The sequence below is a fragment of the Odontesthes bonariensis genome, chromosome 10 (assembly GCF_027942865.1).
Source record: "Odontesthes bonariensis isolate fOdoBon6 chromosome 10, fOdoBon6.hap1, whole genome shotgun sequence".
Classification (NCBI taxonomy): Eukaryota; Metazoa; Chordata; class Actinopteri; order Atheriniformes; family Atherinopsidae; genus Odontesthes; species Odontesthes bonariensis.
Window position 1 is genome coordinate 11778367 of NC_134515.1, and position 18340 is coordinate 11796706.

At 38.5% G+C, this 18340-nt stretch overlaps 1 protein-coding gene across 1 annotated transcript; it reads right to left on the minus strand.

Moving 5' to 3' along the window:
• Nucleotides 1-1090: 1090 nt before the first annotated feature.
• Nucleotides 1091-17633, minus strand: fam131c (family with sequence similarity 131 member C). The gene is made up of 6 exons (XM_075475596.1): nt 17405-17633; nt 15765-15826; nt 12210-12294; nt 3994-4239; nt 3638-3727; nt 1091-1705 (listed from the first exon to the last, which is right to left on the minus strand). The coding sequence occupies exons 1-6, from the start codon at nt 17433-17435 to the stop codon at nt 1434-1436; spliced, it is 786 nt and encodes a 261-aa protein (XP_075331711.1). The 5' UTR covers nt 17436-17633; the 3' UTR covers nt 1091-1433.
• Between the last annotated feature and the right edge of the window lie 707 nt (nt 17634-18340).

Genomic DNA, 18340 nt, shown 5'->3' on the forward strand with positions numbered 1-18340 from the left:
AGTTTGCTTTTCACTGTTCACTTTTGTTTTGCAGTTTAGTTAGGTTTAGACACATAAATACAATTATTTAAGGTTGAGAAATGGCCTTGGTTTGATTTAAAATACACTTACTTACAGTGTTAGGATTTCCTCCTCTCCAAACTCACAGTTTGAAAACCTTTATCTTTGAGATTTCCTTTCTAATAGTCATTAGTTTCCACACTATTAAAAAAAAAAGTGGTAAATTGAGCCTCATAGGCATAAGTTAATCATATCATACCCATGGCATCCAAATCCATCCATCCATAGATTTCCTTGACCCTCTTTCTCTACTTCATGGGAGCTAGCGCCTATCCCAGCTGTGAAAGGTGGGGTACACCCACACCCGCATCGGCTGTGATTCTCTAAATCTGTAATCTTAAACAGTAACCCGAAACAATTCTTCTAAACAGTATGTTACCATAGATGTTTTTATAGTGGAGCAAAAAATAGACCGTCATTTCAGTTCTCTATTCATCTGGAGGCTTTTGATGACTGCTGTGATTTTGTTAACCACACACAGCCTTTTGTTCTGGTGCATCCACTGTCTGAACGCCATTCAGAGTTGCACCCAAGTAACAAAAGGGTTGTTAGCCACAACACACACTGCAATGTCACTTTGTGTAAACCTCTTGTACAAGAATACCACAACAGGTAGCACTAACACCTCCATTCAGCATCCATCTCTCACACTCAAACACACAGACTTAATGACATACAGAAATGCACACCAACTACATGCAAGCAGGGCACCTCTCCCTGTCTGTATTTCCATCACTTTTTTTCTCCCCTGCACCTGTGGTTCTCAGACAAAAAGGTATGAACTGCAGCTGATCACAGCTCAGACTCAGACAGAAGACTGGATATACTTTTTTTCCCTAGATTTAGTTGAGAAATCTAAAAGGAGACTCATTTTCAGTTCCCATATGTTATCATTGCTAAACCATATCCATATCCTCAGTCCATCAGCGTGGGAGAAAAGGAGGTTCAAAACATAAGTAGGCAACCTTATACAGCCCAAAAATTTAAAAAATAAATAAATAAATAAATAAAAACTTGTTTTATAATAACAAGATATTTACACCTGCAACATTCAACTCTTCACAGCTCAGTTCAGTGTTCGAAGTACAACTAAGAAAAAACTAAAATGTTACAGTTAAACTCTTTACATTTACAAAAGTATATGCCTAAACCAAAGAAAAAATATTCTTTTTAGAGTTTGTATCTTAAAGCCGGATTTTTTTAAACCTTTCCAGAAAAGTATTTATGAAGAATTCTTCTTCAAATTGTCTCCCAAATATCTGCGTTTATGTTTTAGCTTCATTTTTCGCTGCTGGTGGTTGAAACTCAAGTCCCCTCACAGAGTCTTCTTTCATAGAATGCCATCAAAATTGCTGGTTGTTTTTTTCCCAAGCCTAGTTGTAAAAAACATCATCCTCCGACAGCGAGCTGCTGTCCACGTGTCGGACTGCAGCTTCTGAAGTCACCGTGTTTCTGTCCTCAAGGGGATGAACGCCATCCTGCTGAGGATGAGATGTAGGGGAAATTGAGTTGACTGGTGGTGGATGGACCAAGCTGACTGCACTGCTGTTGCCATAAGTCTGGTGGTGAATGCTGTACAGGTGTTGTGGAACACCGACACTTCCACCATCAAGCAGGAACTGAGACAAGAAGTGGCTCTGCGCTGCTGTGGATGAATAACAGCATCAGTATTATGAACCATGACAGCTGGTTTTCTCAGATTGATGGAAGTAAAGGCATTACAAGAGATGCACAAATATATTAAATCAAACCGTAAGTAAGGTTCCACCGCTCTGAAACTGATAACAACTGTTATCTTGGATAAAACAGTAGAGTGAATCCAAAGTATAAGAATAAATACAAACTGAGGATTTTTTTTTTATGATATCCACTGAATTTCACCTCACAGCTTGGAATTAAATAACAACATATACATGAAAATGGGAAAACATGATCCAGTCATAAATACAGTAAATAGTGTTAATGTCAGCGGGACCATGTTTTTTTTTTTTTTTTAAATGAAGAGTAATAAAATATGCAACTGTTGTGTGCAACCATGACTCCTCCTAAGTTGTAGTAATTTTTTTTTTTACATAAATACTGCACATTCTTCAAGAGAAAGTTCACCCTCTCACAATTCTTTAAAGTTTTTACATATCAGAACATAATAAAAAATCATCTTGCCCTTACCAGGTTGTGTAATTAGATAAACAGATGAACAGCAACACATGACATGTTACATGAAGTCATTATCGAAGTGCATCTTTACTGCTTTCATAGAAATTTAAAGGGTAAGGAGCAGCCAGGTGCTGCTAACCAAATGCACCTAATTAGCTGTCCATCAGCAAGCATGCAGCTCAATAAAAGCTGACGTTTTGGCAGTTTGCTGGTCTGGAGCATAACTTTGTGTTAACATAATGCCAAGGAGGAAAGATATCAGTAATAATCTTCAAGAAACTATTTTTCCTGTCCATCAACCTGGGAAGGGTTATAATACCATTCTCAAACAATTTAGTTTATTTCTACAATCAGTAAGATTATTTACAAGTGGAAAGCTGAGATGTTGAGCCATAATACATGATAGAACCAAAAAACTCTAATATTTAAGACTTTTTATCATATAAAACTGATATTTTAATCTATTTCAATGCAAATATTTTATCAGCTGAAGTGAAGTATGGTAACTCATGACGATAAAGATATAAGTTGTGCCATTTTAAGAAATGTGTGCATAAAAAGAGAAATTTAAAAAATGTGTGGTACCCAGCATTTTAATGTTATATTATCACCGAAAACCATAACCTAATTAGACTGCTGTTCTGTGATCTTTAACACAATTGCAGCAAAAAAAAAACAAGGAGATTGCATGTCATAATTGGGTGAAGGAGAGTTATTTTCTGCAGAAGTCATATAAGGATGTCAAAGTCAGCTTGTTTTTCACACAGTGCACTGCATAGTACTGTCTGTGAGATTGAAGGTAAACCATTGAACGCAAAGATATCCCAGAAGTGTTTGCTGCGTTTATGATTTACAAACTTAATTTTTTACACGGATTATAGCTGCATGATAGGCAGAGATAGTATTGTGGAAATACAACATATGCATGTCCCACTTTTTTTCAAAACACCACCTATTTCTTATTTGGAAAATCCGATACATTGACCAGAATAACAGCGTGTTAACATGTTGCTGTAGGGTGCAAAGCATCACATTAGCATTAATCTCTAACGAGGAGTGAGAATGCTGAGTACATTTCTGAGACATAAGATATAAACTGGGAAATTACCAGAGTCAATTGGATTATTTCCATCAGTATTGTTTAAGTTGTAAAAGCAGCTACGTTTAAAAAAAAAAAAAAGAATTGATATCTTTTATCTTGACTCTTTTTATGTTATGTCCCTTTTGGCCAAAAGAAAAACTATTATCAACAAAGAAAAGACTTCAGATAATGACTTTGAGATTATAATCAGCCAAAGCCAGACACAAACTATTACAGAAGACGCCTGTATTGTTGTTTTAATCTTCTTTTTCAATTGTGTTCAGCGGAGTTTGCAGGGTGTGTGAAATATAATGGAAATTCAAGACTCTAAGCTCCAACCTTGTAAGCTGGTGGATGGCAGCTCTAAGTTGTCGCTCATGGGCCACATATTCATGGCTGCCTCAGCCAGGGCAAACTGCTCTGCTACGCCTGAGAAACAAAGATGAACAAACACAATTTATGTTGCTTTTTTCAAAAGCTGGTGCTTCTCAAAAGGTCTGCCAACGTCACAAATTTGTAGAAATTCAATAAGTGCTCTAGATTTGAGTCACTGTCATAGGAAGCCCTTAGGGCTATTGATTTTAGAAGCCCAAGCTAATCAAACAAAAACAGTGTCAGAGGGATCACAGCGTCACCTCCTCTCTGCTGAGCACCTTTCTTGTTTTTCTTGAATTAAACTTATCCGTCTGTCTCACCTGCAGCAAAGCGAGCTTCCTTGATCTCGTCCGTCATTTGGGAGTAGAACTGTTCGTCCTTCTGCAGCTCAGCCCCTATGCCCCCCCAGCCACCGCCTCCTTTACCCCAGGCTCCGTTCCAACCTGCCCCACCTCCCCCACCCTCACCACAACCCCCCCAACCCTTCCACTCTATCAGGTGGGCAACCCGCCCCTGGGCCATTGCCGTCGGCTTGGTGATATGGTCCTTTATTGTGGCCACCAGACCTGAACAAAGGAAGGAGGAGAAGAAGAGATACATCTTCATTAAACAGACTGGATGAAGGGCAGGTGGGCAGAAAAGAAGGGATGTACAAGTGGAAAAAGAGGATAAAGGGGGATAATTTAATGAGGACGTTAAGTAAAGAGGAGAGATTTCTGCTGTTACCTTTGAAGAGACAAAGAAAAAGGTACTGATTCAAAAATCAATGCCTTTTTAACATCCATGGTGATTGTTTAATAACTCAGTGTTTTCACAGCACTGCAGCCAGGAAACCATTGTTTATAGTTATGACAGCAGGATTAAAAAATGTAGCTTGATGTTTCTATCTTTGAGGGGAAAGTAAAGGCACATCACTGGGGTCTCCCTAAATTGACTCCACTGTCAAGCACTATCTGAGAGTCACAGTGTTCCTGTATCTCCACATTAATGTTTAATTCATAACCTGTCGAAGCACCGGGCGAAACAACAAAGAAGCCATTGTTTCATTTAATCACAGAGGACGAGGGCAGTAAGGTCTGAGAAAGCGAGGAGCGGAAGTGAAATTGACAGCATACCTTGGTAGTATTGCAGAGCAGAAATTTGAGCTGTTATAAAAGCACGGAAAGGTTGAAAAGGTAAAGGTCCAAAAAGAGACCAAGGAAAAAATGTTAAAAGTAAGAATCAATACGAGAGAGGAGAAAAATGTCAGAACCAGGAGGGGAGACCAGACAAGACAACAGAAAAAAAACAACCAATAGATGTAGGAGAATATTTTAGTCTGAGGAAGTGATGGGTCCTGCGAATCCAAGATAAACAAACATGCCAGTCATTTAATTTTTTTTTTGACTCCTGCATGTGCTGTTTTATCGCACACTGATACCAACTGCTGTCTCAAACTGCATTCGCACAGTGCCGACTCCGTCAGAAGGTTGTGTTCTGCCTGGCTGTTGATGTGCAAACAGCAAGAAAGATCCTGTTTGTTTTTGTTGGTTTTTTTTTTTGCTTGTTTTAAAGAAAAATAGTCCAATACAGCCTCCTTGCAAAAAGATCAAATACCATTTATTCAGATAGTTAGCTTGTGTTCTCTTTAACTTCTGTTTTTGCATGTTAAAACAGGAACTGGGCTACAGCTCACAAAGAGCAGCACAAACAACACACGGTGTTCCAAATTTAGCAGATGGAGGACGATTGCAAACACCAGAGCAATAACTTTATCAACTCTCAGGAGGCAAGTGTAGAACAGGAACACTTGATAACAATATGCAAAAAGGAGAAAATGGACTGAAATAAGAAACAGTTTTCAAGAACACTGGTGCTGCATTCTGGTGTTACAAGAAGACAAAAGCACAACAAATTTGTCACAGAATATCACTCTATTGCAAATTCCATAGAAGTGAGAATATATTCAAACTGTAATCTCAATAAAAGTGACCCTATTGTCACATGATGGGTTAGTGTTATCTCCTTTCCAGTGATTACAGAAATACTTAATTGATCATTGCTGTAAACATAGCTTTGGCAGTTGCACAAAAATAGTGGGACTTAGACCATTAAGACCCATAGAATGTATTATAAACCATTAAAATATAATACCATGTGTAATATTTATCTTGTTTTTGTGTTTGTATTTACACAGTTTACACGGGAGAATAAATATGCAATCAGAAAAACAACTCTGGATTACCCTGTGGCTAGATATTTCTTCAATTTGCACAGCAGCAGTCCAGACACGCTTATGGCTGAAGGCCTGTAAGGCATCAAAAAGGAGATTTGAGGCGAAAATTATTGCTGAGAAACTGTTTATATGCAGGAAAGAGGTTATCCAGACCCAAATAAAGAAACCGACTTTAGCCTTTTTCTATGTTCTGTGCTTGATGTTCTTTTGTTGCATATTGTCATCACGTGTTTGTATTCAACACTGGACGCCTGTGAGCTGATTGGCTCCTTGTTCAGGTGTTTATAACAAACATGAATCCATTAAATGGTGGAACTCTGTGGCCGTTTCTCAATATGCGTACTTGTCTGTACTTGTGTTCTCTTGTACTTCTGAAACGTCATTACTAAAGGACCAAGTACTGTTCCAATTCAAAGTATGCATCCAGACAAGTACGCTCCACATTCCCGGATGTGTACTTGCTCCGCCCATTTTAACGAGTATGCTTCTGTGGTGACTTGTGTAGACTTCAGACAGCTCGCTATCCCAGAGAGCAGTGCAGGTCAAGCGAAGATGGCAGAGGAGTTGACAAAAGTTGACAGGTATGCCATTAGCCTGCTCCTCCTCCACATCCTGGCTCGTCGCTCCCGTTTCTCCCTCCTCAGCCTCACCGCTTTCTCTTCAGCTTTAAAATGAAGCATTCCATCTTTTCTAGAATCTTTTCTTGATTTTTCTTTGCTGTTGAAATCCCACACAGGCAGCAATGAACAGAAAAATAAAAAACAATCGTTTACGTTTTTTAAATTTTTTGTGGCAACGTCAACGTCGTAATCAAGCACGCTTCCGATCCAATTGCACAATGAGCGTACTTCTGTACTCAGAAATCCTTACTTCCGACACGTCCATATTTGTAAGTACACAAGTACATACTTAGCATACTTTGTATTGAGAAACGGCCTGTGTTCTATTTGTGCTGCTACATTTGAGGTTTTATCAGTTGTAACATGTGCAAGCATCAATCATAGTTTTGGTAATTCCATTCCATTAATTCCATAAAGGGTTTCTTTTAGGCAAAATCTAAAAAGGCACATTCATTTCACTTGTTTGAACTTCTGAGCACTTTTATGTCCATAATGCATTGTGAAAATGATCAAATTAAGATCGGCTGACATAGTTCACCCTATACTGATGTGTTAAACGTGCTCCCTGGGTGATGTAGACAGCAGCAGGCCAGACATAATTTCTTGGTTAATTTGTAGGTACAGTGCGGTTAAACAGTATTCTGGCTCGTCAGGAGGCTGCTGTACTCTGTGCTGGTGGGAGTCGTTTACATGAGCTGCTGTAGGACTATCATTACATTTCAGCATAAACAACTTCAGTCCAAACATTTGATGATGGTATACAATTTCAACTTGCATCAAATGTGGGCGTCGTTTCTCAAATTCCGTCTTTTTTACCTAAATTTTTCTTCAGCTTATTTTTTATTTCATTATGTCTTACAGAAGTTTATTTCTATCTCAGCTTCCTTGCTCTGAAATTGCCAAAGCGGTGATAACAGAGTGGTTGACAAAAATGTTAACAGCTTCTGTGTACTTAAAGAACGAAGTTGAATCTGTAGTGAGTGGAGCACTCATCAACAGGACTTTAATAATCTTAAAGTCCTGTTTTTTTGTAGGCTCAAAATGTGGGCTGGAGCTGAAGGATCTCTTATCCTTCTGAGGCCAATAAAAAATTATTGGAGAGGGTTTAAAATCGATGTTGGAAAGGATTTGGAATCAGGATTGAAAGGGAAAAAAAACCTTCTACGATAAAATTACAATGAAGGTGATGAAAACAATGGGACAAAAGTTTTGTCCCATGTTTTAAGAAAATGCTCAGCATAGCCAAAACAGCCACAACGGGGAAGTTAAAGTTAGATTGTCTAGTGTTAACAATAAAATTGCTGGTGATTGCGTGCTTCATAGCTAAAAAGTCAGCAGCTGTTATTTGCATTTATTGTGACTGGTTCCTCCAACTCAAGTCACACAATGGTCATGACATAAAGCCACAAAGAAAATGGTGCCTTTGCTTGTTCATTTTGACTAAATAGTAAGTAAGTAAGTTTTATTTGTACAGCGCCTTTCACAGACCAGGGTCACAAAGCGCTTTACAGTTACAACAGAAACACACAGTTAGGAAGTACATACAAGTATAAGTTTAAAAGGCCAAGGCAACTGAGTGACAATCATAGCAGCCCTAAGACAATTAAGCAAAAACCTGAACAAATAAATAGGCCTTGTGGCCTAGTAGCCTAAACAGTGGAAGAACAGTGACATATCAGTGTGTGCTTTCAAATGTCCTCCCAGCACTACAGAGACAGAGGCTATTTAAGTTCAGCTTGACTCAAAGTAATCAAATAATCAGGCTTGTATTGCAAAGGTCATGGTTTTTAACATCAATTGATCCATTATAACAAGTAATCTGAGCAAACAGGTGCTGATTTTATTACACTTTTTAAATAAAAAAAGTCAGTGTGGATGTTACAGTAAGACAGATCTAATTTTGGTAGATGTGTGTAATGAGTCAAACCAACCACACCAAACTGTCACACCAATAAAATCCTCAGAAACTGCGTAACAGACAAATGGCTGTGGTGCAATCTCTGCTCACTGGGTGCCAGGCTAAACTTTGGTGCCTTTAAACAGAAACCACATAAGACAAGATGAGTCCATCCATCCATTTTCTATACCCGCTTAATCCAATTTAGGCTGTTATTGGGCGAGAGGCAGGGTACAGCCATGGCAGGTCGCCAGTCCATCACAAATAAGATGAGTCATGACTCATATTCTTAAGGCTTGTCAACACAATCATCTGAGCTTTCTTGAGTGCTATAAGAAATTGATTTTGACATTTGTTAAACACAAGGGGTTACAAATTCAATGCAGGGATAAGTTTCATTCACAGTTACGTCAGCTTGTAAAAATAGATATAAACTGCATTATGTTGACCATCACTTCCTGCTCTGTTGGCACAAGGGGAAGCACAGACTCACAAACAAAGCAGGTTATGAAACCTGAGGCTGCACGACTTTGTTATTTATCAACAATACTCTTAAAAAAAAGACCTAGAGGGCGGTTAAATTCAAAGGAATGTGATTTGCCAAACAGAGTATTTGTTTTAAGCAATGATAAACCAAACTTATGACAAAATAAGCAAGTAAAACTGTATTGGTGATTACCTGAAAGCAATTAGAATTTAAATAATTTATGTGTGTGTTGTTGTCATATGCCATCTATATGACGAGACAGATTACTGCAACACACCAGCTACTTTTAATTCAAACTTGAAAGCCTTGTGATTTTAAAAGAATAAAGTTTGGAAGTGATCTGAAAGATACGGTCATAAAATGTAAGTAAATGTCTGGAAATTGTTGTCTTTTTATTATACTTGAACAAGGGGGAAAACAACTTTTAAAAAAGTGGCTGTCTCAAAGGAATCCTTCGCATAAACAAAAACTAAATTGAATTACATGGATAAAGTATACCCTAGATTTATGAAATCTTGAATCCATACTTTAACAATTAGCTTAAAAAGATTTCCAATTTATTCTCAGTCAGCCTTTTTTCAGTGAAGATTATGATCTACTGTCATGTAAATATCACATGGCTGTCAGTTTTTCCAGCTCTTGCTGCTCCAGCAAAAGATTAAACTGTTTGATGCAAAAATATATCCTCAAAACCCACATTTTCATCTAAAGATCTGCAGGTAACTCGTACAGCTGTGGGTGTCAAAGATATCTACAGTTAGAGAGCCTGCATGTGAGAAACGCCAGAAAAAAAGCCTGAATACAGTGCAACTAAAGTTTGTTAATGAACATTCAGCTAAAAAACAGGCCTGTCATGGTCTGTGGATAAAACTTATGTTTTTGATTGGGGTTGTTTTCTGTGTTGGGTGCTTTAGCTTATGTTTAATCTTTGTTCCATGTCCTGTATTCTTGTTTTATTTCCTCAGTTTGTTCAATGTTCCCCTTGCACACCTGGATTCAGTTAGCTGATTATCGCCACCTACCTCGTGTTACTCGTTAACTCCCTCAGTTTATATCCTCCTGGTTTTCATTTGCTCCTTGCCAGTCGATTGATGTCTTTTCCCTGTCCTCCTTTGTTTCTTTTGGAATTTTACAAAAACAGTCACATGAAAGTATTTCTACAAAGATGCCCTTTCTTTATTCCACAGCGGAGCATTTCATCTACTGATATTTTTGTTGAGTACACTTTTGAGAAAGGCAAATGTTCATATTTATTTGGGTACACTTTACACATTTTTTTAAAGAAAATGGATCATTTGTTGTTTTTTGACACATTTAAGGAAGCATCTCAATGAAATATTTTTACTTTATCACATAAATGAATTTAACAACATAAGGGACTTTATAGAAAGTTTGTTGAAGACCTTCACAAGGATAACCTCGTTTAATTTTTCAAAGGTCTGCTCAATGTCAGGCTAATAATTTTATTTTTAAGTCTACAAGAAAAAAAAACATTTAAAAGCGTTCTCCCCTTGTCCCTGTTTCTCCATTTTGCAGAGGGAAGGTCCCCCTTTTCTTTTGAGTTTCAATGAGTAGTGTTTCTAAGTAGCCTGGTTTGCTCTGATCACTCAAAGATGATAGCGAGCAACAAATCATTCTTTCTTTCAGGTATGCCAAACTGGCCATTGAACAGGTATTAGCCAAAATAATTTGCCCAAATCTGTTACCCAGATAAGAAACTTATGAAAAACCTGCACTTAAAAAGCAGCATTTCAGATAGAGAGCTCTGCTATCTGTGTCAAAAAAGTTAATTTGTAAGTCTACTGATTTACATGCAAATTAATCTATATAACATAAAGAGAGTAAGATTAAAAACCCAAAAGACACAACATAACCTGGTAAATGGCATTCATGTATGCATGTTAAAGCCCCATTAGGCTATAAAAATAACAAAACCTTGTTTGTTTTTTTAATTACATCACAAATAACCATTTTTCAATCTAATGAACATTTCAGATTCAGAGTCCTGCTGTTAATACAATCTCTTGAGCCTGAGGCATCTATAAAACAGACATTTACAAGAGGAATAAAAGCAGCAATGTATGCATGATACAATCTAATCACATTTGTGTGATAATATTTGAGTTAGTGCTGTGTGATCTAATTTGAGCTGCTCTGTTGTCAGCACCAAGCCTGTAGACCATGCTTCGCCAAATTAAATGATGAGTGACATCTGATTTGGTCTGAGTAAATGTTAAAAATATGTTTTTTAAATTTCATTGGATTGAATCTGTCACTCAAGGAGCAGGTGTCAGCCTTTCAGCTGTGTGCTGAATGCCTGTATTTGTCTAACTTAATTATGTGGGTTTTCATGCTATTCATAATTACACTCTCAGCCTAATAAAGGAACCTTCACTTCAGCAAGGCATAACACTTTAGGTGAAGTAATGAACCTGCAGAGTGAGAGAAGCTCGAAAGATGACGCAGACAGACAAAGGATGTGAAAAATGAGGATGAGGCACCAACATAAGGAGAGCAGGAAACCAGACAAAAGGTGGAGAAGAAAAGAAAATGGAAGAAGGAAATGTGTGTGTGTTGGAGTATATTTAAGAGAGAGAGCGAGCAAGGGAAATTACACAGACAACCCGTCATGGTTACAAACACAATTTTCCCAGCCTGAAATGCTCGATTCATATTGAAACACTCTGTGAATTACACACAACACGAACAGAAGGCATTCTAAATGTGTTCGGTGTTTACAGCCAAGTAGCTGCAATCAGTAGGAAAAGAGGAGCTACTTTTCAAATAGATTGCCCATGATTTAGTATTCTTCAGCTGAGAGCAAAGTCTTCAAGGTCTTCATTAGAGTGAAAATAAAATGGTCGGACATCAGAGCACAGTGTATGCTTCCAACACACACTGGACAATTTCCAGTGACACAGCTCGCACTACTCTGCCTCTAATTGGTGGTCATTTATGGTCCTTTTGATAACAGTTATTTCATCAATAAAATCAAAAAAGCCTTTAAAGTATGTATTTTTAATACAGTTTAGTTCTAATTCAGAAAGTTGCCTTCTGGGAAAAAAAGAATGTCAAATTTCTGGGTGTAGATGTAATCCACCAGCAAAGGAGGATATATTTAGATGCTTTGCTTAAGAAATGTACTAATATGGCACTAAAAACTACATTGTTAAAAGTAAAAGTGCTAGAATAAAATAGTTCCAAGTCTCCATGAGACAGTGTGATGACTGCTGTTATGTTTCCAGAGAAAACAATTCAAGGAGGCCGCCCTCCTCTCCAAAATGAACTAAACATGTTTGTGTGTTTGTGCGTCTCACCTATCAGAGAGGATGTAGCCAGCTCAGCAATGTCATAGCGGCTGGTTTTCTCTGCCACGCTGTCATTTGAAGGATTCTGGCCATCCTGCAAGATATGATGCACAAGAAAAAAAAATTGTCATTCATTACATTTATCTTTGCTCCAACTATAGAAATCACCATGATCATGGGACCAACCCATGCCCTTACATGGAGAATATGAAATCGTTAGATCCACACAAGACACCTGACAAAGATCGGATCTGTGATCCCACATGCTACTCCTGCTAAACAAGCTGAGTGCATTTTTTATCTTGTGTGTGGTGCTGGTGTCTATGCAGCCGATTAAATCAGGAGATACAGATCTGTTTACCCGCAAATGGAGTTTACAGATGGATGGGCGCAGGAGTTAAAAATATTTATGCGGGCAAACTGTGCTAATACAATCATTTGCACAAATGAATCTGTCTTGATCTGTCTATTAACATCTGTTTCCAAAGTCTAGCTCAGTAAGGCTGCCTAGCTGTACGGTGCAATAGAGACCAAAATTAGTTTTTCAAATGTTTCTCTATCAGACATTGACAACATTGCAGTTTCACTCGCTATTTGTGGGGAATACTAAATAACTAAGTTTGTCACAATATTCTACAATAATGATTTTTACTCCTGCTTCTAATTCTATCTTACTAGACACTAAGTGTTCATGGTAAATCCAAAGACTCCCAGCCTGGACTCCAGTTGTTTCAATGAATTGCAGCAATCCATTTTGGTTTTTAATCTTTGCTTTTCAAGGAGTTTGTAATCTTTGCTTTTTAAGGAGTTTGAAAAAAGAAAATCTGGTCTTTTTGTTAAATCTGTTTGTACCATCGATTGCACAACAGATCCTCCCATTTTCAAATGTGTTTTCTGTATTTTCAAACAGTCTGTAGTCATTGAGCTAGCTGTCTTTTTCCACCCAGGGCATGCGATCATACATGAGTTACATGGTAACTGAGGGTGGGTTTTCATACTGAAGTTTATCTTCAGCCAAACCCAGCCATAACAGCTTAGTTTAGTCCATGAAAACCCTGTAAATGAATTGTGCACTGTGAAGTTTATGCCTGGCTCCATGTGTGCTTCCTCCACCTTTTGGTCAGTTCAAGCCAAACATCAGTTATGAGGTTTCTGCAGAAATGTGCAGCACTGTAAATACAAACACATACAAGCAGAAGAACATTCACATGTACCCTCCGCTAACAATCACATCCTATGTGTGATGAGTCTACCCACACATTTTCTGCTTTATTCCCTTTCAGCTAACATGGTGATAATGACAAAAACAGACAAAAATCTGGGAGTTTTTCTCACTCAGTCTGAATGAGGTGCAAATAACAGAAGATATTCTAAATCTGTTCTGTGTTTACACCCAAGTAGGTGCAATCTATATGAAAAGAGCAGCTACTTTTCAAATAGATGTCCCATGGTTTAGTATTCTTGAGGTGGGAGCAAAGTCTTCAATATAGTGCAAATAAAATGGTCAGAGACTGGTGTATGGTTTCAAGATAATTTGAGAAAATGTTCCTATGTGCCGAGTCACAATGGCAAAGCTCGGACTACTCTGCCTCTGATTGGTCGTCATTTATGGTGATTTGGATGGTGCACCCTTCATCCCCCGTCAAAACGAAGGTGGGATGGAAACTCAAGACTAATCAGTCTCACTCCTTATGCCTAATTCAGGTGGTATTTTTCTCATGAATGTAAATGAACTTTTTTCTGTCAGCCTGAAAAGTGAAAATCTCTCAGGGGTTTCTCTTGGGTCGTCATCACTCTTGCTGCAGGAAGTCATGATGCTCTTGTGGCCACCTTTTTCATTTTGTTACTTCATTCACCTAAGATATTTCCTCATTAAAAGAAAACTTTCATTTCACTAAATCGTCTTATAGTTATGCATTTATGTTCAGAGTTCAAACAGTATTTAGATAAAGACTATTGAGAGGCATTGTTTGATGGAGTTTAACAAGTATAAGAAGCTGCCTATCCAAAATAAAAATAAAAATTTTAATTAAATTTATCAGTAATATAGAAGTATTAAAATTCTTCTCTAGGCACTATAAAAAATATACCCCAAATAATGTTAAAGTGCCAATGAAAAGGCTTGTGGAGTGCTGTTATGTTTCCTTTTAAAACTAAATTTAAGGAGTTTGGCCCCTTCTCCAAAAACTCCATTCTTCTCTTTTAGGAAGGTTCCAGTGGCATGATTGGGGACCAGTGCACATCAGGTCTGCCAAAATTCAAGAAAGCATTTTATTGGACACAAAGTTTGTATATGCTTACAAATGTAGGACAAGCGTCAGCATTTCTAAAGAACACTAAATAAAAATGTGTAGATTGTCCTTCTCAATTTGGGGATGAATACTGATGCATAGAGGTGTAATAGATGTACAAAAATCTAATCTTATGTCATGAAAAAAATCATCTGCTCCTTAGCAGGTCTTAAAATGAGGTAAATACAACCTCAGATGAAGAGCAATACATGATTTATTACACTGTCATTATTTCTTAAACAAAAACCTGCAATTCAATAACTTTTTGGAGGCATCTTTGGTTTGAAGCGATCATTTTTCTGTATGAAATTAACAGGGTTTTTTTCTGTCTGGGATGTAGCTGTGGGGTTTTTGCAGTTTCTCTGAGCATTGACAACTGTCTAGAATGTTTCCCACTTGTGAATAATCTTCTTGACTGTAGAACGATGGACTCCAAATAGTTTGGAAATGGTATTATAAACCTTCCCAGATTGGTAGGCAGGAATAATTGTTTCTCTAAGATCATTCCTGATGTCTTTCCTCCTTGACATTGTGTTGACACACACCTGAATGCTCCAGACCGGCAAACTGACTAATCTTCTGCTGTTATAGAGATACTCACACTTGCGAAGGATTTATAAATGAAGTGTATTCCAGTTCATAGCTGACTTCTATTTACCCTTTTTATTTCCTATAGATGCAGTAAGGTTAAAGTACTTAATTTTGTAGTTTTTCACATACTGTTTTAGCATTTTGGCTTTATTTTTTTTAAGTTGAGTAATGACATTGTGCAATATTTCAAGTGTTGTTGTTCGTCTGAGGTTGTATGTACTATTTTAAGACCAAATAATAAAGCGCAAATCATTTTCTATTATGGTATGATATGTAAAACCTGTACTGACTGTAAAATGCCTAACCACACAAATCGATTTATTTTGTAGCATGCTAATGTGCACGTCACTTTACAGAATTCTACAGTTTTGTACGGTCATGATTTTTTTTTTTTGTTGTTGTTGAACTGTGGCTAATGTTAAAATTGTAATTTTACTCTGATGCACAGTGAATATCTCACTTTTTTTTTTCTTTTCTTTTTTCTTGGAATTTACAAATCACCTCCTTCTATAAGGACCTTTCTATTTTTTTAATGAGAGTTAGATCAAGTCATTTGTCAGGTGAAGTCAAAATCTAAAAGCCAAGAGGTGTTATAGTTCTTTGTCAACATGAGAGGCAAAGACCCTGAAAACACCCTGAAAAGACCGAAACCCGCAGAGTGACCATGGGGGCTTCTGCATACCTTGCCAGAAGACGACTGGCCTTCCTCAGTTTGGTGCAGCGAGGACAGGGGAAGATGAAGCTCTGTCGGGAATCACACACAAACACCTGTGTTAGATTTATATATGTGCGGCCAAGGGTCAAGCGAGGCTCATATATTATGGATGAGAGGGTGGGAGAGACAGCGCTTTGAATCCCGTTCGAGTCATTTAACCAAAGCTCGTCTGCCTATTTGCTTCATAATTGATGGTGATGAGGCTCTTATGAATGAAAAGAGGAAATGAAGCGCAAGCCACTGCGATGGAGATTTAACATCATTGGAAAGGTCAGCAGACATACACATAAACAGAAACACACACACGCACGCACTCAGAAACACACAAAAATAAGAATACAAATGCACGTTTGGGGTTTCCCAGGGGAGGTGTCGTCGAGACAATTGGCTGTCGCCATGGAAACCCCAAAGCCACAGAAGGCAAGTGATACCCATTCATTTACTTATATCACGGTCTACAGCACACACTCATATTCACACACAGATAGGGTCGCATATTGGTGGACGAGGCTGTATGTGATCTCTGGCCCCATCAAGATGGTCAAGAAACCCCATCATGATCACTCAACCAAGCCACTGTTCATGTAGGTCTAAATCCCACCCTGACTCACTCATTCTCTCTCTCACACACACACACGCGGTCCTGCTGTTCTCTTATCTGTTTGTCTGGCGCCTCACAGTTGCATTCTCTCCCTGCAGTTTGAAAGCGCTGCACTCAATACCCTCCACCTTGTTAAAGGGGTCTTTCTGAATAATGCAGACTCTGTATCACAAAATATTTCCTTTCTACATCACAAACTCATGCTGAAAATAACAGATGATGCAGCACTATGTTGTTGAATGTCAATTAATGACTAAATAACAACATTGTTTGGCGATATCACAGAAGCCTGTACAGTCCAATCAATTTTTGATGTCACTGTATCTTTTATTTTGGCGACACAAATGACTTTTGTTCTTCCTAAAAGAGGCCATGCATCCAGCTGAGGGAGTTTGTACTGACCGCTTCTGAGATGCATCAAACACTTATTTCTTACTGAAGCAGCAAATTCGAGAGAATATTGCAACTCAAGTCACATCTTAACGACAGTCACGACAAGTTGGGGATGAGAGTGAAATGAAGCTGTCGCATCCTAATGCCACTTTTGTCCTCCACTGATCCGCACAATCCCCATCATAAACCTCCCGTCCTCGAGTCTTGTTTCTAAAGCAACCTCTGCAGATGCATTCGAGAATGGCTGCAGGGGAATAGATGAAAATAAGTTTATAGATTGATGTTTTCATGGAAGAATTTTCCCGTTTCACAGTTATTATTCTGATGCTGGATTCACATTGTAAGCACGCCTGTCGGGCCAAAAATGCCACTGAGATGGTTTTACTCTCCATCTCTGCTGTGAGCACCTCAGGATCATTAGTAAACCGTGCCTGCAATCAACTACGGGACAAAACTGTCAAGCACTTATTCTAATGTTTCAACACAAACAGCTATCGCTCAAAAGTTTGCTCCATGATCATTCATTTCTGCTGTCAACTGGTCCCGCAGGTTGAGCCAACCCTTGCACACACACTCAGACACGAAACACAAACAGGTGGACTCAGACACTGACCTTTGTGACCTTTGCAGAGGCAGGCACCCATGGTCTCAGCACGCCCAGGCGGTTATCTGTTCACCATGGTGGACTGAAGTTGAGGAGGGTGAGGAGCGAGGGAAGAAAGGGAAGAAAAAAAAGGCTGCTGGAGCAGAAGTATCACTTAGCTGAGAGGAGCAGAGAGAGGTGAGAAACTGAGGCAGGGGGGGAATAAGAGCGAATGCCAGATGAGCTGAAGGCTGATGCACTGGCTGACTTTTTTTTGTACAGAATAAGAGAGGTGAGAGAGCGACACTGACAAAGTAGGGGGGTGAATGGGGAGAAGGCATGAATGCCTGTTTGCTGACGGTTGTAGATGCCCTCCCCTTCTGTATATTCAACTCTCCTCCCACTCCATTCTCCCTCTCCATCTCACCGAGGAGCAGAGGGTCATGGGGTTGTATGCCGGGGATTACCATAGTGTGTATTAGACAGATAGTATTGTCTAATTACAACTCTGGTTTCAACAGTAGGTAAAGGACTACTGGAAACACCTGTTCACATTCATCTGTGCCTCTTCCTCTGTTTTGCCCTCCACTATCAACATTGTGCACCCCCATTACTCTTTTTCCTCTTCAAAGAGCGCGTAGCTGCTGTTCCCTCCTATTCAAACATGGAAGGATTATGCGCTGCACATGTGCTTCCAAACCTGTTTGGTTGATTGTTATTCTTAGATCATTAATGTCACCTGGCAGGTCATTTGGCAATCAATCAAGCAGACATCACAATATATATTCATTATTTTGCACACATCTTCCAAACATGTGACAATGGCTTTAATGAACAAGACATTTTAGAGATTTTAACTTTGAGAAAAAGATGTGTTTAATTTTGCATCACTTTGCAAAGTAACATACAGCAAAGGATACATCAATGTATACTTTCTTCAGTATATATATATTTATATATATATAT

Bases quoted from the DNA above. Each gene is read 5' to 3' on its own strand.
- fam131c (XM_075475596.1), bottom strand. From the start codon at position 17,435: ATGGGTGCCTGCCTCTGCAAAGGTCACAAAG. The intron at 12,295-15,764 runs GTATGCAGAAGC...CATATCTTGCAG, and splicing joins GCCAGTCGTCTTCTGGCAAG to GATGGCCAGAATCCTTCAAA. The intron at 3,728-3,993 runs GTGAGACAGACG...TTTGTTTCTCAG, and splicing joins GGAAGCTCGCTTTGCTGCAG to GCGTAGCAGAGCAGTTTGCC.